The sequence below is a fragment of the Medicago sativa genome, chromosome 3 (genome assembly GCF_051527215.1).
Source record: "Medicago sativa cultivar Bolivia chromosome 3, Bolivia_mono, whole genome shotgun sequence".
In the NCBI taxonomy this organism is placed as follows: Eukaryota; Viridiplantae; Streptophyta; class Magnoliopsida; order Fabales; family Fabaceae; genus Medicago; species Medicago sativa.
Window position 1 is genome coordinate 53,650,216 of NC_140751.1, and position 18,799 is coordinate 53,669,014.

The 18,799-nt window shown below is 33.6% G+C and overlaps 3 protein-coding genes across 3 annotated transcripts; 2 read left to right on the plus strand and 1 right to left on the minus strand.

The window, feature by feature from the left end:
• The first annotated feature begins 559 nt into the window (after positions 1 to 559).
• Positions 560 to 5,263, plus strand: LOC146938327 (EH domain-containing protein 1-like). The gene is made up of 10 exons (XM_085752283.1): positions 560 to 811; positions 938 to 1,051; positions 1,250 to 1,352; positions 1,612 to 1,661; positions 2,549 to 2,677; positions 2,951 to 3,202; positions 3,319 to 3,398; positions 3,798 to 3,918; positions 4,600 to 4,743; positions 4,826 to 5,263. Exons 1-10 carry the CDS (start codon positions 671 to 673, stop codon positions 5,003 to 5,005), a joined length of 1,314 nt encoding a protein of 437 aa, XP_085608409.1. The 5' UTR covers positions 560 to 670; the 3' UTR covers positions 5,006 to 5,263.
• Positions 5,264 to 6,549: 1,286 nt separating this feature from the next.
• Positions 6,550 to 11,069, plus strand: LOC146938328 (grpE protein homolog 2, mitochondrial-like). The gene is made up of 6 exons (XM_085752281.1): positions 6,550 to 6,811; positions 7,581 to 7,764; positions 7,860 to 8,059; positions 8,153 to 8,320; positions 10,055 to 10,183; positions 10,536 to 11,069. Exons 1-6 carry the CDS (start codon positions 6,671 to 6,673, stop codon positions 10,623 to 10,625), a joined length of 912 nt encoding a protein of 303 aa, XP_085608407.1. The 5' UTR covers positions 6,550 to 6,670; the 3' UTR covers positions 10,626 to 11,069.
• Positions 11,070 to 12,742: 1,673 nt separating this feature from the next.
• On the minus strand, positions 12,743 to 17,302 carry LOC146938329 (uncharacterized). Its single transcript, XM_085752278.1, has 3 exons — positions 16,999 to 17,302; positions 15,420 to 15,572; positions 12,743 to 13,109 (listed from the first exon to the last, which is right to left on the minus strand). The coding sequence occupies exons 1-3, from the start codon at positions 17,260 to 17,262 to the stop codon at positions 13,038 to 13,040; spliced, it is 489 nt and encodes a 162-aa protein (XP_085608404.1). The 5' UTR covers positions 17,263 to 17,302; the 3' UTR covers positions 12,743 to 13,037.
• Positions 17,303 to 18,799: the final 1,497 nt, after the last annotated feature.

Below are 18,799 nucleotides of genomic sequence, written 5' to 3' on the forward strand. Positions count from 1 at the left end.
TGAAGAATACAGAGTTTGTACACAAACTCTTACATATTACAATGTTCTTACTAACTATGTGATAATTATCGATCAAAGGTTTGTTTAACATATGCAACATTTTACATGTTAAAATAACTAATAGAAGTAACTTTTTCTTGGAAAACAACAATTTTGTATTCTAAAGTTTTATATTTAATATTAAATATATATATTTCAATACAAAATTTCAATTTAACATGTGCAAATTTAAACATGATAGAAAAACCATCCATCATTCCTGAAAAAAAAAAAAAAAAAAACCATCCATTAATAGTCAATAGTAATTATGAAAACAATAATTAAATGACACAAGGTCATATCATCTTATACAACCCTCACATATTGTGCTCGTAAGCATAGCTCAATTGGTATTGACAATGCATAAAATATGTAAGGTTGAGATTCGAACCTCGACCACCACAAAAAATAAAAAATCCGAAGTTCGAACCTCGGTCACAAAAAAAAAAAAAATACAACCCTTATATTCCCCGCACGACCCAATCTAGTTTTCTTTCTTTCTTTCTTTCTTTCCAAGCAAATTTTCCATCATTTGTTTATTTATTTATTTATTTTCCCCTCACTTTCTCTCCTTTTGTTGCATAAACCCTTTCATTTTCCTTCCAATTTCCTCTTAATTTCATCTTCAGCCATGTCCATTTACAAGGTACTTTCTCGATCTTCCAGAACTTTCACTCTTCGCTCTGCTTCGCATTCTTCACTGAAGCCACAACCCTTCTCCACCACTTTCTTCCATCAATTCAGTTCCTTTCATCATCAATCACCAAATGAGGTATTTTCTCACAATACTGAATTAATAAAAATGTAATTTTTTTTCGTGATTTTGTGTTGTTGTTTTTTTTTTTTTTTTTGCTTTTTCAATTTAACTTTTCAAAGCTTGTCAAATGCATTCATATAGATTTTTAAGTTTCAACATTCAGAAATTATCGATGGTTTGAAGAGACTTTACATTCAGAAGTTGAAGCCATTAGAAGTTGCTTATCGATTCAACGATTTCGTATCTCCTTTATTGGTAAGTACATTGTTGATTTCTCTCATTTTTTAGTAATTAGTTTTTAGACTAATATTTACTCATTCGTCTAGATTTGAACCAACTCGTTATCCTTTAGTTCAAACCAGTTGAGCTATCCAAATCCAACCCCCTTGTGTTTTCGTTGTGTTTTTAATATCAACAAACATATAAACTGAATTTCACTATTGATTTTTGCAGACAGATAGTGATTTTGATGCCAAACCTATGGTTCTGCTTTTGGGTCAATACTCAACCGGGAAAACAACTTTTATTAAACATATGCTTCAAAAAAATTATTCAGGCAAGTGGTTTGATCCGTTCTCGATTATTTATATTTATTTATTTTTGGTTAAGTAGCCTAGTGGTTGGATTCGCACACTTTAAGTGTGGAGAAGTGGGGAGTCCAGGGTTTGAAGCCTTGCAGCTACCAACTGAGTTGTACTTACGGGACATCCATTTTCGATTTCTACTCGAGTAATATATGTTTTTGTGGTTATCATATATGTTAAACAATATATGTTACTGATGTTATTTTCTGGATTTTACTATTTGTTCATCAGGAGCTCATATTGGACCTGAACCAACAACTGATAAGTTTGTTGTTGTCATGGTATGTTCTAAAGCATTTACACTTCATTACCCATTACTACTGATATGGTCTTTATAGGGTCAAAAAACTTTAGTTTTCTCACTTTTAAATATCCATATTAAATTTACTTCTAAACCATGACATGACGAGTTCATGGTTTGGTTAAGGAAGGAAGACCGAACTGAATTCGGTAAAATTGAGCCGAACGTGTTTCCGAACTGAAACTACCTTCACAGAAAACCAAACTGCAACTTTTGATACCGAACTGTACTGAATTGTTATTTTTAATAGATATTAGGATTGCAAAAAAACATATGAACTGAACCGAATAAAAAACTGAACTGCAGCGAAAAGAACCGAATTGTGACGGATAGTTCATGGACTGAATTGAATTGGTTCAGTTTGTAAACTTCCCGTCACAGTTTGGATCTTTTTGGCGTGGTTTTGTTTAGTAGTTCCTACCCTGGATATGACTGAACACCAAGCCTGTAATTGCAAACTTGGCTTAAGTATTTTCAAATTAAAATGCAAACAACAGTACATATTACCTTTCATGTTCAGATAAAATGAGGAACATTGTTGTTGACTTGCAATAAATAGTATGAGCTTAACACAATAGGAAAACGTAGTGATATCTTTTGCTCACTGAAATACATTGAAGCCTCTGTAGGCAGGCTTATATGTAGTTCTGATCCTGGATAGTTATATTTATGAGATGTTGGTTGTGTTATTCATTTACATCATTCTCTTGGAAATCTCTTGTAGTTTAAGAAGTCGTAATCATTTAAGAAAATGAAATTTCATGTCAGCTTATTAGATTGTTGTAGGCATTTTGTGATATGTGGTTTTATGGTCACAGTAACTTCAGTGCCAAGTTTGATATGTTGCAGTGATTGTTATATATGCAGTCTGGACCTGATGAGAGAACTATTCCTGGCAATACTGTTGCTGTACAGGCAGACATGCCATTCGGTGGTCTAACAACTTTTGGCACTGCTTTTTTGTCCAAGTTTGAGTGTTCTACAATGCCTCATCCTGTAAGTTTCTCTAGAAAAAATTGGAAAAAAAATATTAGTAGATTTTTGTTATTGAGTTTAATAACTAGGCAATACAGAAGTTTTACACATTTGTTCAATCATATTTCACCAGTGTCATGTCATAATATTATTTCGTAAAGTATCTCCAAATTCTATAAGGAGAAAAGCAACAATCACATTGATCATATGATTTCATCGTGTTAGTATATAGTTATTTAATTCTTTTTGTTTTGTAGCATTTGGAACTCACTTTTTTTTCTCATTTGTCCGAAGCTACTAGAGCACATTACATTTGTGGACAGCCCTGGAGTTCTATCAGGAGAAAAGCAACGATTAGAGAGATCATATGATTTTACCGGCGTAACATCTTGGTTTGCTGCTAAGTCTGATATAATACTCCTCCTATTTGATCCTCACAAGCTTGATATCAGCGACGAGTTCAAACGTGTGATAACATCCCTAAAGGGGCATGATGATAAAATTAGAGTGGTTTTGAACAAGGCAGACCAAGTTGATACTCAACAAGTAAGATAACATTAAGCAATTAATCTTCTATTTGTTGGCTTAGCAATATTTTTGAAACATAGTTAGGAATTAGGATGAATCTAATTTATATAAAATTATGTGCCCTAATGTTGCAGTTAATGAGAATTTATGGTGCTTTAATGTGGTCACTTGGGAAAGTGTTCAATATTCCAGAAATCATGCGGGTGTATATAGGGTATGTCACTTCATATATGTCATGTGCACACATTCTCTACCATAAATCTTGAAATGTTATCTTTGACCAATGGCATAGCTGCTAATCATATAAGTGTCTATGTATAAGATATTTCTATAATTAAATATAAAATAAAGTCAAACTATTTTCGTATAAGCTTAAGTTGTTTTCGTAAACTATCTTTTAGAGCTTTTGGAAATAAGATGATAGCAATTTATGGACAGGTCATACGAAAACAGTCTCATAAGTGCTTGTACCACTATTTATGCTCATATAAATCAATCCGAACAGGCCCAAGATTTTCTTAATTATTATTGACTTTTCTCAGCTTTTACCTTGTGCACATTCATATAAATTTAGATGTGATCCAAATCTTGTGACATTGACTTATATTGGCAGATCCTTCAATGACCAGCCTGTAAACAACACTGGTGTACTTGGCAATGAACTCTTTGAAAGAGAACAGGATGACCTTCTTACAGATCTAAAAGATATACCAAAGAAGGCTTGTGATCGTAAAGTAAGTTTTTCATTTGATTAAAATTTTTAATCATAATAATTTGCTCAATGTAAATACTACACACATTTGCAATTTTTTTTAGCTAGATTCTCTTATGAGATCATTTGTGGAGTGAATTTTAAAGTTGAGAATGAACCACAGAAGATTGAAAGATAATTGGCATGTGGATGAAATAATAACGATTTCAGAATACTTTTTAGTATATTTGGTCAAAAAACATTTGTAAAAGGTTGATGTCCTTACCGCATTTAGTACCATGTTGTGCAAATTTTTGTTGTATTATTGACTTCATAGCTGTTGTGTATCCAATCTCTAGAATTTCAGCTTAAAGTTAAGTAACTAGTTAGTAACTACTCATGTTTTTGTTATGTAAAAAAAAATCACTCATGCTTTGTTTTATCTATCTGTTTTCTTAAGAAATTAATATGGGAGGGGGAATGGTATTTTATGTAGTGTGAAGGGGTAGACGCTTCACCACATAGTCTACAAGTTGAACTTAAAGCTGCCCTTTTAGATTATAAATCTAAGCAATTACCAATGTGCTAGCATCCATCAGAGTTTGAACTGAACTCTGCCTTACAAGCTAAGCAGTTACCATTATGCTAACATTTGTGATTTTTTTATTTTATCTCTTGAAGTTACATTTTTTTGTAATTAAGATAACACTTGTACATAATGTAGATCAATGAATTTGTAAAACGAGCTCGAGCCGCCAAAATACATGCATATATCATCAGTCATCTGAAAAAGGAAATGCCTATCGTGATGGGGAAAGCTAAAGCTCAACAAAAACTCATTGATAACCTGGAGGCGGAATTTGCAAAGGTATAAATCCATCAACAACTCTCTAATTTCTCTCGTATTGTTATGATATTGATAAAGAATGAAAATTGAACATGTGTAACAGGTACAAAGGGAGTTCCATCTCCCTGCCGGAGACTTTCCAAATGTTGATCATTTCAAAGAGGTGTTGAGTGTTTATAACATCGACAAGTTTGAGAAATTGAAACCGAAAATGATACAAGCTGTGGATGACATGCTTGCTCACGACATTCCTAATCTCTTAAAGACTTTTAGAAATTCATAAGTTTGCAAGATCGAAGGACTAGTACAAAAGTATGGATCCGGATCCATTTTAAGGACATTCTAATCTCTTGGAGAGGACCCATTTTGCAAAAGTATGCATGCAGGCACAATAATGTACATGCGTTGTGATATGTATCATGTATGTATGTAATGTATCATGTGGTGCATATTTTGCAAAAGTATGCATGTTTGACAATAATGTACTTTTTCAATAGACAACTCATTCAATGGTAACCAAAAAAACCTTTATATTTACAAATTACCCATATTTGTCTATATAATTTTCATTTTCGAAAGAGCTTAATGGCGAAACTCACATGTAAAATATTAAGAAGTGGGAAATTGCGGATTCAAACTATCAAATGTCTCTACAACTACTATCTAAGTTGTACTTACTAGGCTCATACTTCTCTATACTAGTATAAAGGATGTTAGGCCAAAAGAGAATGTATATGTTGCTAAAATTGACATTTTCTAAAAAAGAGGAGGTCTATTATAACAATACTCATATATACACTTGTGATGAAATATCATTTTATAAGCTACTATTGGTATGAAGTTTTCCCATCCATTTATATAATCTCTATTTGAGAACCTTTGAAGCACACAAGTAGGATGAACACACATCTATGACATTGCTTGTTAAAAGAATATTGTATATTTATTAGTTATTGAGTAATTTTTAATAGTTTTCCTACTAAAAATGATGAGTTGCACCACTAAAAATTATTGAATATTTTTTTGTGAAGAACAAAATGCTAAATCGTGTTTGAGACAACATAAAACAAATTTGAAATATAAGACACATACTGACCATTTATAATTTGTAGATTTTGAAATATCTTCAACTCTAAAGTTTTTATATTTTAACAACTTAATATCAATTTGGTCCATAAATTTATCAAGTTACCATCATATGAATCTTTAGCATATTCTTTAAACGATTAATACAAATAAAATTTGATAGTAAAATATTCATGAACTAAGAAATCTATTTAAGAACACCCTATAAATTCAAAAACTAATTTCATGGTTTGTTTAAAAATTATACAACCCAATTTCATTTCTTCTTCTCCCTAAAAAAAAAAAAATCATTTCTTCTAGAATTGTCCAAGGTTAAAAACCCTATTAAACCCAAAAGAGAAATTCTTGCATATGTCTCTCACCTAACACCTCATATTTAGTCTCAACCAATGAAAATAGGACACATCATTTAAATTTAATGGAGGTGCACTTTCAATTGCATATCTTGGTAATGGTAACCGCTTGAAAAAATGGTTGAACATGATCTAGATAGACAACAAAAAAAATTGATTTTTTTATTTTTCAGTTTTTTAAATTTAAATGATGTGTTCTATTTTCATTGGTTGAGACTAAATATGAGGTGTTAAGTCAGAGACCATGCAAGAATTTCTCAACCCAAAAAACAAAAAACATTTTCCTTTCCAATTTTCCAACCACAAACACTTGTACACCGACTCTAAACCCGATAACCCGACCCGATACCGTTTTCTCTTTCTTTCTTTCTTTCCAAGTAAATTTTCCATCTTTTACTTTCCCTTCACTTTCTCTCCGTTCGTAACATTTTCCTCTGTTTCATAAACCCTTTCCCTCTCCAATCCCAATTCCAACCCTAATTTTCTTTCCAATTTCTTCTTCTTCAGCCATGTCCGTTTATAGGGTACTTTCTCGAGCTTCCAGAACCTTCACGCTTCTCTCTGCTTCGCATTCTTCGCTGAAGCCACAACCTCTTTCCACCACCTTCTTCCATCAATTCAGTTCCTTTCCTCATCAATTACCCAATAAGGTACCTCCCTCGTAATTCTGATTTTTTTTTCATTTTTCGCAATTTTGTGCTGTAGGGTTTTATTAGGGTTTAGTGTAATAACCTAAAACCCTAAATTTTCCTTTTCTATTTTGTGATGTTCTGGCTATGAAATTTTGAATTAAGTTTAAATTTTTTGCACCCTAAGTTATAATTTTTTATTTTTTGATGTTTTGGCTATGTGGATTATTGAATTAAGTTTAAGACTGTTGTACCTTAATTCCCTTTTTCTATTTTTTGATGTTTTGGCTATGAATTATTGAACTAAGTTTAAATTTATTGTTGATGTGGCACAAGTAGTAGATATTAGGTTTACTTAACTATTTGGTTGGTGTAGTTCAATCCTGGACGATGAGTATGGAAGCATATGTTGTGAGATGTAAGCCTTGTTTTTTAGTAGATAGACGTGATGACAATAACCACTTGAAAACTCGCCCACATAAGTGGGGGATCCCATGTTCGAAACCGAACCGGGGCATGGTGTCCAGCCTAGCTATTTCGGCATTTGCCTGTTGAGCTAGGACTTCTGACATGTCAGCCTCTTAAATGAATCCCAATAACATGAGGGACTCTGCTGTTGTGCAGAAGATACATTGATTTACCATTAAAAAAGTTTAAATTTATTGTTGCTTTAATCTTTGTATTCCTAGATTGTGTATTGTCCCTCGATTATTTGTCTGGGTAATTTTAGTTTTAGTTATGTATTGTGAAATTCTCGTCTAAGTTTTATGTGTGATTTCTAATGTTTCAGCTTATTCCAATTCAAGCCAATTTGCTTTATTCTCCAATAAGTTCATCCTTGACTCCAAGATTTGGATTTTCTTCCTCGGCCTCACCTGAATCTTCAAGTGATGACCCTGCAAAAACAAGTGAAAAAGCCAAGGTAGTTGATCAGAATGAAGAAGGTAAAGGTGAAGATCAAACCAGTGGATCAGGTTAGGGTCTAGTTCAGAATCTTGTTTTCGATGTCAATCTGACAACAGAAAGTGTGGAGTTTTTAAACTGAAATGCGTTTATTTTTTTTATTCAGATTCAGATGTAGAGGTTGAATGTGATCTATCCAGAGATGAATTAATAAAGCTTGTTACTGAGAAGGAAGCACTGTTGAAGTTGAAGCACAAAGAGATGGAGAAAATGCAAGATAAAGTTCTGCGTACTTATGCGGAGATGGAGAATGTCATGGACAGGACTAATCGCAATGCGGAGAGTTCAAAAAAATTTGCTATACAGGTCTGTATTTTGACTTTCTTTTTGTTTTATACTGTGGGGTATACATCTTGCTCGTTTTCGACTCTTTGCTCAGTGTTTCTAATGTGAATGTAGAGTTTCGCCAAGAGTTTACTAGATGTTGCTGACAATTTGGGAAGAGCTTCTTCAGTTGTAAAGGACAGTTTTTCAAAAATTGAATCACCTAAAGAATCTGATCAAGCCGCACCACTCCTGAAAACACTTCTGGAAGGTGTTGAAATGACTGAGAAACAACTTGCAGAGGTAAACTGTTCTACTTTGTGCTATATCTCTTTAGTTGTTAGGTTCAAATCTAATCTATGTCCATTCTTTTCAGAGTCAGTTGTGTGATCAATTTTCTTTTTGTTTCGTGCTCACCTTCCATTACAATTTTCCACATTTATATGATTTTCTAGATTAATGATAGAAACATAGGTGGATTCTGAAGGTTTGATTGTGTTCTTCATATCGTCTTTAATAAATGAAGCCGTAGTTGCCTAAGAAATTAAAGAAAGCAGCTTAGAAGTCGAGAAGAGAATAAAAGAAAACTAGGAAATTGCAAGTTGTGTTTGATTGTCTCGTGCATCCATGAACATAGCAATATGCTTTGATAATTTATTGATGTGATCATTCTATTTAAGAGAAAGTGTTTTGTTAGGAACCTTTCTTTTGGTACAGGGAAAGAATTCCCAAAACTGGGCAGAAATGAATAAACTACAGAATAATTCTAACTAGAATAAAGATTGATCAACAAAATTGAGAAAAGAAGAATTATTTGAATATCTTTCTGTTACTAGTATCAATAGATTGGGATGATAGGATTGCCAGAGAAGATACGAAAGGTTTACAATGAAGATGATAACCTTGCGCTCAAGGCTACCCCATATGAGCACTGTCCTTTCACACTGTCATTCTATTCTCTAGTCACTAAACATATTTTTCACATACTATCTTCCCCCTCTGGCCTTGAAGGCTGTTTAAAAAAAGACTTCTAAGAATAACCAAAATAACAATTCTTTTCAACCACCTAGCATTAACTTCTTAGCCCCTTTATTCTTAGTCCTAACATTACACCCATCCTCTCAACAACCTTGTCCTCATGGTTGTAATAAAGAAAGACTGATCAGGAGATGGAATCCGATGGAAAAAAGGCCGATGGATCGTATCTCCGGATAGGTTTTTTGCGAGTGGAAGTTATGTTTCAAGAAATCTAGGGGCTTTTATGCAAAACTTAAGGGGCCGTAAAGCAATTGCTTTTCCTGCTGCTGAAACCCCACTTAGTGGGATATGGCTTGGTTGTTGTTGTTTTCTGCAGCTGAATCAATGTTCCTAGTAGTTACAGATACAGTTGTTGATTTACTGTGGTACATCAACTTCTCCATGTGACCCCCTTACATCAATGATTAAACAATAAATTTGTATCTTTCACTGTTCCGGTTTCTTCATAAGTGTCTGTCACCTTAGCATTACTTTCTGATTCTTGAATGCCAAATCTTGAGATCATGTCAGCAATCTGGTTGATTGCGAAATTGTCTAGCTTGCTTGAATGTTCATCCAGCTTGCCCTTGATTTTACTGGCAGAAAGCTCCAATGCTGCCACCCATCATGTTTCCTATTAATCATCCTACGGGTGTTGGGAATAGAATCATAATGTCAGTAGATTGATTGATGCTTTCCAATATACTAAAATCCCAACATATCTTTCGACACATACAATACATGAAAACCTAACATAAGCTCGTCTATCTAATTACAAACCATTACGAGTAGACCACAAATATGCAAGTTATTAAAATTACCTGTAGGAATGTAGATTGAAAAATATAGAATCAATTGAAATGACTGCATTGTTAAGCCAAAACAATTTGTAAATAACGACAATCTAGTAAATTGATATCCATGTTTAGGATTGCATTTTTGTTTTATTAAGTAATGTGCTTCAATTGATAATGCCTGTATTCAATCCTATTATTTACGATTAACATCTGCTGCTTACAGGTACTTAAAAAGCACGGTGTTGAAAAATATGATCCTACAAATGAACCATTTGATCCAAACAGGCATAATGCCATCTTCCAAATACCCGACGCTTCCAAGCCTCCAGGCACTGTTGGAGTTGTTCTTAAGGTACATTACATGATTATTTTTATTTTTTTTTGACGTTCATTTTTTCTTTTCTGATTTTAAAATTTACTTTGACCTTCAAAACTATGTCTCTATATGGTCAATCCCTTTCAATACAAATTTACAAAACAACATACTTTTAGTTCCTAAAGTACAAAACTACATGCTTTTAGTCCCTCTTTGCAGGAACTGAAAATTGGGCACCTAATCACACTTTTGGTCTTATTTTATGGTTAATTTATGAACATAAAAGTGCTACTCTTTGTCATCCATTCATGATATTTCTCCATCTCATACCCATTAATCTGAACACGACGTGTGTAAATAAAAAGGAATACTTTGGTTATATTTGCAGGCAGGATATATGCTCTATGATCGTGTACTTCGTCCGGCAGAAGTTGGGGTTACACATGAAGTGGAGGAAGATAACAAAGCAGAAGAATGATTATGGCATGAAGAAATTCTTGAGTAATTGGATATTTTCCAATGGCTTTTTATGTAGTTCACACTCTAGTTCTCGTTTGCAGAGCTGTAATTTGTCAAATGCGGAAAGGGCTGATGTCTTCTCTTATATTTCTGGAGTTATTTTTTAATAATAATAATAACAAGAGTATATGGATTTGATTCCATGAGATTTTGGTTGTATTCATGCTGTTTACTGTTTCATTATAGTTAACTCTATTGTAGTGGCTTTTCTACATACCCCACATTAAGTCCAGGAGCTCTCTAGTTTAGTTTTGTCCCTTTCTTTTTAGGAAATCATAATTTGTAAGAGCAAAGATCAGTCCTTGTAAGATTTGAAGTTAAGTCTTGAGAGAGGATGCAACTGTTTTTTATTTTCTAATTTAATTTATTTGGTTACTTTATAAATTTGTTATTTTTTATTTAATAAGTGCTAGGAACACTCTTTTTCCAACACTCTCTACCACTCACTTGCTTATTTGTTAAAATCATTGTGGGGCAAACATTTTGATAATGGGTTCTACATAAAATGGTGGGATCCACATAGATTCCACTTAATAAGAGAGTGAATGTTAGAGAGATCGTTGGGAAGAGTATCATTAACATTTCTCGTGATATTGTTTGATGTATATCATTTTAAAGGGGTGATGACCATACTAGCTTGTTGGAGATTTCTATCAGATAGGCAGTGTATGATTTCTCCCCACCCTTGCTACCAAAATATATTTCAAGGAAGTGGACGTCTGGACTGTACAATTTGTCTGGAAGCATGTATTCAGAACACAATTTAGTGATATTTGGTGTGAAGGTTTGTGTAAACAAGGGTGAGGGGGTTATGCTCGTGCACCACATGTTTGGTTCTGCGTTGGGGGGGTGTAAGCGTAAGTTGAACGCGCTCAATTCTAGTGGAAATTGATTTGATTATGAGCTATAAACTTTTCATTAGCCAAAGATCGAGCACATGAGTCCTAATATTTTACAAGTATCTTGATGTCATCAAATACACACTAAGAATGAAAATACCAAATAAATCCTCATAGCTCTGCCCTATAATGAATAAAAAGATTGAGGGAAATTGACGTGAAAAAAAAAAAAGCAAAATCCTACAACAAGGACAATTTTAAAATTTTAACAAAAAAACTGAGGTTAATTGTCAATATAATAATTTATTTTTGAACACTTCTCTCCCCCCAAATTCCTCAAATTTGTGGGACCGAAAATTGTTCTATATCCCCTCCCTCTTAGAAAATTGAACCAAACAAAAAAAAAAACAAAAAATTGATTATGAAATGAAATTGAAAAATAATTTTGTATGACTAATATTTAGAAGATTATGTGTCATAAGTACACAAGTTAACATTTTCCCTAAAATCAAATTTTAAATTATTAAAAAGAAGTTTCTAATCAACATGGATTTTAATTTTAAAGTTTTAATAATCTATAAATAATTTAAACCCAGATGAATTCTAACACATAATAGTGTATAAATAATAAAAACCCGTGATAATCTATCAATTAAGTGCACATAGTAAAACTCATTTTTGGTAATTATACTTCAAAATCATTTTTCATATAAATTATCCAAACTACATTAATTGATAAGAATAAGTTTCCTTCAATTTATATGAAAATTAATCAATTTACATTCAACTCACTTTAAAAACAAAAACCAGTTATTCTAAAATCAATTTTGTCAAAATCAACACTCATCACCGATACCGATGAATCAAACACGCTCTGCCTTTTGTATAGGTAACTGACTACCTTTAGTGACCTTGGCCTTGAATATATTGTTTTTATTGAGTTCATATTTACGGCATTAATAAAAAATAGGGAAAAATTTGTAAAGTAGCTAATAGTTTTTGTTTATTTTTCATCAATTCAATAAAAATAGAAGTAAAGTGCAAATTTTAGAGTAAAGAGTGGAAATTTAACTCGGGGTTTGGTGACGATTAAAAGACCGTCTTTGGACCTCAAAGATCCCGAGTTCAAACTTCGCTAGTACTCTTAAAAGGGTTGTAAATGTAAATCCCTCTGAGACACTATCCCCTCACATATACTACTACTGTCTTGGCTTTCATATTCCAAAACCAAAGAAGATGCAAATATAAGACATACCATGATAAGTGAAAAGCATTTTGGGATTTTATACTTACATATACTACTACTGTCTAGACTACAGGTACTAAACAGCCTCAAATCATATCACACAATGCAGCCATGATGATCAACTCTAGTTGCTGATGCTACTAGCACTAGATACTAAGTACTGATTATATATACATTACTCTGACTAACTAACTACATCTATGTGAATATAGGATGCCAGGTGATATTATAATTACAAAGACTTAGTTCATCGACCACCACTTGATATTTTTCTTCCAAATGATCATCACTTCTGGCTGTTTTCACCATTGTTCCCTTGGAAGTCGAAACTAAGATCCAACTCATTCATGTTTGAGTCCTGTAACACCAATACATATATGTAAGCCAATGTTATTATTGATCATTATTATGCAAGCCAACAAAAGAGACACCTTTTTCCCTTTGAACTGTTCATGGTTCGGTTCAGGTAGGAAATTGAACCGAAGATGAAAAATAGTTCACATGAACTGAACAGTGTAGTCAATTGCGGAAAATAATGGTTTGTTAAAACTCCGCTACAGGGCAGTACTATAGCTGTTATTTGACCACACTTAATACTAAATGGGTATCGCAAAACAGTTCTTTAAAATCCTACTTCACTATAGCGCTAGTTGACAACCTAGGTAGTCAATTCCAAATAACTGTGTGGAGCAGCGAACCCAAAAGTGGGATAATGGGATAGCCGCTATTTGATTTTTTTTGGACAATACACGAATAATACCATATTTGATTTTTTTTTTGTACAATACATGAATAATACTATAAACACACAGTTAATGTAAAATTAAACAAATAACTAAACTTGTGAAATATTCATAATAGAAAATGTAGAAAAATATTAAAACAGAGCGTGCGAGAGAAATAAGCAAAACAGAGGGAACAAAACAAAACAAAAAAAACAGGAGGAAGAATTACTGAGTAGAAAAATGAAAACAGAACAGAGAGGAAACATAAAAAACAGATAAGAATAAAAAATAGAACACTGAGAAAAAGACAGAGAAACGATGTTCTCAGCATTCACGGAGTAGACCATATAAGTAGGGCTTGCTTGCAAAATACCCAGCATACCACTCAAACGTCTCAACTTTTAAGCCAAAATATGGTTTTACACATGATTATCACTATCGCTTACGAGATGCGCTGCGGCGGTGCAACGCCAACACGCTGTCTGCTCTGTAAACATGTCTGACGCGGCCGCTCCTGTAATACGTGACACGACAGGTCCCACAGTGGCAGCCAATAGCCGCTCTGCATTGCCGCGATCGCGGCACTATTTCCCGCAATTGACTACCTAGTTGACAACTCTGGCTAAACCATATTGCTTACTTTTTATCCCAAACTGATTTTACACAATCCTCGTCTTATATCCCAAATTTTAAAATTGGCTTTTCATAATCTAAAGCAGATCACAAAAGAGTCAACGTATACATATCTGAATTGGAAAAATGATTTCCTAACCATTTCTAAGTTCTCATTTCTTAAGGACAAATGATAGCAGTTCTTAGTTCGTACATGGTGTTACGGTATAATGCATGAACACCAATAATCAATGCTCAATGTTAACTTAAGACAGAAATCAGAAGACCATACCACAACCCTTGCATTTAACATGCATTAAATACTATAACTTATTTATAATTAATAACTGTGAAAACTATGCTACCATGTGGCTAGGGGAAAGAAGTAGACGAATAAAATAGTGAATTAATACCTATGATGTGATAATCGCCAAAGGAATATGTTCTTTGCCGTTTTTCATAATCTAATACAAACTGATAGCCAGACCAGAGGCCTGGCAACACAAATTAACTTATATTGCGGTGTTAAAAATTTAAAACGACACAGATATATTCACTTGGATTGACATTTGATATTTAACTGGATATGCAAAATTGAATGCCAATGGAGGGCAACATGTGGCACTGTACAAAGCATATGGTCTAGTACTATAGTAGTAGGTGTCATATTTCTCCAGCAGTACTTTCTATGAAACAATATTATTGACCGCTTTATACTCTTGAAAATCGATAGCGGTAAAATGTTAATTTACACAAGCATCAAAATTCAAACATCCATTTATATTTTGATAGAATATTTCAACGATTGTAAGATCAGTTTGAAACAGGGATGCATAGGTATGGGTACGGTACCGGGTATGCGATATGTACTTTTAAAATAAATCAAGATACAAGTTCATCAATAAGAAAGCATGACAAAGTTTGAAACAGGGATGCATAGGTACATGTATGGTACCGGGTATGCGATACGTACTTTTATAATATTTTTCAGTTCACAATAAAACACCACACTACAAGATTTAAAAGTAAAAAACTGTCTTTGGTTATGACAACAAAAAAACTCAGACAAAAATAATATATCATATATATTATTATAATATATGAGAAAGCCACAAATTTCACTCGCAATGGAATAATGAGGAAAAATGGAGCACCGACAAGTACCATACGTGTACCGGATAAGTACCCAGTAAGTGTACTTCACCGTTTTACAAGTACTCTTAAACTTGAAGAACATAAAGTCTTGTTCCCTCTTTCAAAGTCTAAAAATTGAAATCAGATAAATGTTCAAAACCATTCAAACCAGAAACGAAAAAATCACGTTACTTTACCTTTGTGTCCTCTGAAATTTCATTCATATTCAGCTTCCCATGCACCTCATGATTCACATTTGTCTGTCTAGCTGTCACTTGGTCACTCTCGATTGTAGATTCATGTTCAACCTTTTCCACAGCCCCCTTTTTCTGTTCTTCCAGTGCAGCAATCTGTATCATGGCATTAATGATCAATCTCACTTATAATAAAAAACAGTTGTTTAACTTAAACCGTAACACACCAAAGGAGATGGTTGATAAGATAATGCACGACATAGTTTTTTCGACAAATTGTCGTGATTGGGAGTTCTTTTCACAACTCCAAGTAAAGAAACCTATAGTCATTAACTGATCCACAGACATACAAAACCACGCGAAATAATGTGACATAACATATGAAGCACTAACACAGACACGAACACCAGCCACAACAGTGACATGTACACATACTAGACACTAGATATGTCTTCAATCTAAAGTGTCAGTGTTACATAGGATATAACCCCGTTTCTACCCAACAACAAGTCAACAACCAAGCTTTAGTCCATTAGATGGGGCTGGTTACCTGAGTCAAACAATATCATAACTGTTCTATCATAGATCTTTCTACCCAAAAAAAATTGAAAATTTTAATAGTAAATCAAAATCAAAATCTCAACCCTAATGAATTGAAGACCCAAACAACGTTGTACAATAACCAAAAAAATTAAAGAGACAACAACAACAACCAAACTTTATCCCACTAAAGAGATTGGAGAAAATTTTCAATGAGGGATATATATATATAAATGATATCACAGGTAGAATTCAAATGCAAACTCAAACCTCAGAAAGCAGTTTATGCGTTTAGTTCTGCAGGGACAAAAATTGATTTGAATGAATTGATTTTAGTTAAAAGTGAAATGAACAATAAATTTGAGTCTAAAAATCACGTTTGGAGTCAAAAGCTACAAATCCTAGCTTCAAGTTAAAATCAATTCTACTCGAGAACATCCAAACATATCAAAATCAATTCACCACCTCTAGAATCAATTTTCTCCATCCAAAATTGAATCCAAACATAGTTCTAAATCGCGCTCACGGAACTGCAATTGTGGCTGTTGTTCAAAACGATATAACAACCGTATTTTCCTGCGTTTTGCAGAAATATCGAAGTTCACAGTGTCCTACGAGCTATGAAGCACAGACTCAGACACAGACATAGACACGGACACCTGGACATGTCTAATTTGAAGAAACGACATAAAATTTAATGTAATCATGGGTACAGTTGTCATGTCATGGACACGCATAATTCAAGAAGTATATGTGATTTATAGACCAAGAGTCAGTACCACAAATCCCAATTCAACCTACATGCATACATTGCAATACAATCCAATCCAACCCAACTACCCCAGCACTGTTGTTCACATAAAAATCATTTTTTCTCTTGAATTCCACAAACCCAACAAAAAATTAAACCTAACCAACACATCAGAAGAGGAAAAATCAAAACTTTTGAACCCCAAAATAAAACCCTAAACCCTAAATATCTACTTCATTTTCCACAGAACAAAAAAAAAACCTAAAACATAAATAAAAGGCAATGACATACAGGAGTATAACGAAACTTCCTTCTGGGTGGCTCATCGGAAACATCCTCAGCAGAAGAAGAGTTTGTAACCGGAGTCCAACGACGAAGAAGTAAACGAGATTTCTCGTTACTATTATCCTTATTGTTTTTCTTCTTGTTGTCAAAGGAAGAAGGAGAAACATGAACCCATTTCTTCTCCCATTTTCGAACAGGACCATTGAACACCGCAGGTGCACCGTAGCGTGAAGATGCTCTACCCAACCTCGTAGAACCCACTGTCTCCATTGTTGTGTTGTCGGTGAAATTGAATGGAATGGAACGGAACAGAACAGCAAAGTAGTAGCGTCTTCACTTTTCTTTATGTCTCTCTGTTTGTGAGTTTGACACGACAACAAAGAAGTACAAGTGAGAAAGTGACAAGTAAAATGTTCCTTGTTCAAGAAGAGTGAATCAGTGTCGTCAATTTATTCTAGTCAAGTCAAGGTCCCCTCATGATCGATGGCTAAAGCAGAATCGAGAGAAAAAGAAGAGATAGCAAAGAGAAAATACTAGAGACTTGTCCAAAATTTAGTTTTAAAATGAGTTGGGTCAATCTAAAAAATTCGGTCAAATCCATTAAAAAAAAAACAAAAAAAGTGGATGATTTAAAAAATAAAAAATAGTAATAATATCGACATTTTTATTTTTATTTTTATTTTTATTGAGAAGAAGGAGAATACAAAAAAATTTGGTCGTAAATCAAGTTTAATTTTCAAAATTGAAAAAAGACATTCTCTATATTGAAAATCAAAACTTACTAGAGTTACAAATTATGATGTTGCACTTTTTAGTTGTTTTGATACTAATGCAAAACAATATTCATTATTATTTGGCTTAATTACATAAATGGTCCCTTAACTTATTTGTTGCTTTCGATTTAGTCCCTTAACTCTAAAATTTTCCTGTTTGGTCCCTCATGTACACTCATGCGTTTAGGGCATGAGCCATGCGCCTAGGGCATGGTTTCCAGTACACTCACACGCGTCTAGGGCATGTGCCGTGCTCTCCGTGCACTGAAACAATGTTGGGCAAAAACATCTTTTCCTGCTTTTTTGTGGGTAAAGTCCGCGTTTCAGCCTAAACCCAGGTGGGAACTCTCGCTATAAATACCGCCTTCCTCATTTCTCGTTCAGAACTTGAGCAGTTCAAGAGGAATGAGATTCTTAGAGCTTCAGGAAGAGTTTTTCTATCTTCTCCTTGTTTTTCTAGGGTATGTTTTTATCTTTAGTAATTTGTCTTTATTTACCATGTGTAACTAAATCTTATTAGGTTAGTCATCTAAGATGAACCTCTGTTTATTTTGTTGGATAATTATTTAATTTAATATTGTTTATTTTATTTATTTTTTGTTCGCCATTAAGTTTTATTATGATTAGTTTATTTTAACGGAACGCAACCCTAGATTAGGTACTTAGGTTGTGAGAAGACCTAATATTGATGCTTATATCTTGATATTTATATCTATCTATATGAGAAGTAAGTAGTTAATAACTAGACGAAAGATACCGGAAGCGAGTTTATCCTAGTAGTAAGTACTTAGAATGTGACATTACTAATATTGAGTAAAATCAGCTGAACCTAGGATGTAACTAGTTATTAATTAGGGAAACAAGTGTCTCCAGGGAGTGGGCGAACCCAGTAAAACCATTCTCATAAACCCTTGGTAAGGTAGACGTTGATAGGGTTGCCTGTTTGTAGAACTACTAAGAGAGAGGGATAGTGTGCTATGAGATACCGAAGATTCATAGATGAGAAACCTCTTTAGGAACACTGGCCATACCTT

What these genes read in the sequence shown, in the direction of transcription:
- LOC146938327 (XM_085752283.1), top strand. Translation starts at nt 671, where the DNA reads ATGTCCATTTACAAGGTACTTTCTCGATCTTCCAGAACTTTCACTCTT. An exon ending in GCTTCAAAAAAATTATTCAG is followed by an intron (nt 1,353 to 1,611) that starts GCAAGTGGTTTG and finishes TTTGTTCATCAG; the next exon opens with GAGCTCATATTGGACCTGAA. An exon ending in ACCAAGTTGATACTCAACAA is followed by an intron (nt 3,203 to 3,318) that starts GTAAGATAACAT and finishes CTAATGTTGCAG; the next exon opens with TTAATGAGAATTTATGGTGC.
- LOC146938328 (XM_085752281.1), top strand. Translation starts at nt 6,671, where the DNA reads ATGTCCGTTTATAGGGTACTTTCTCGAGCTTCCAGAACCTTCACGCTT. An exon ending in AGATCAAACCAGTGGATCAG is followed by an intron (nt 7,765 to 7,859) that starts GTTAGGGTCTAG and finishes TTTTTTATTCAG; the next exon opens with ATTCAGATGTAGAGGTTGAA. An exon ending in CAAAAAAATTTGCTATACAG is followed by an intron (nt 8,060 to 8,152) that starts GTCTGTATTTTG and finishes ATGTGAATGTAG; the next exon opens with AGTTTCGCCAAGAGTTTACT.
- LOC146938329 (XM_085752278.1), bottom strand. Translation starts at nt 17,262, where the DNA reads ATGGAGACAGTGGGTTCTACGAGGTTGGGTAGAGCATCTTCACGCTAC. An exon ending in GGAAGTTTCGTTATACTCCT is followed by an intron (nt 15,573 to 16,998) that starts GTATGTCATTGC and finishes GCCATGATACAG; the next exon opens with ATTGCTGCACTGGAAGAACA. An exon ending in AAATTTCAGAGGACACAAAG is followed by an intron (nt 13,110 to 15,419) that starts GTAAAGTAACGT and finishes TTGGTGTTACAG; the next exon opens with GACTCAAACATGAATGAGTT.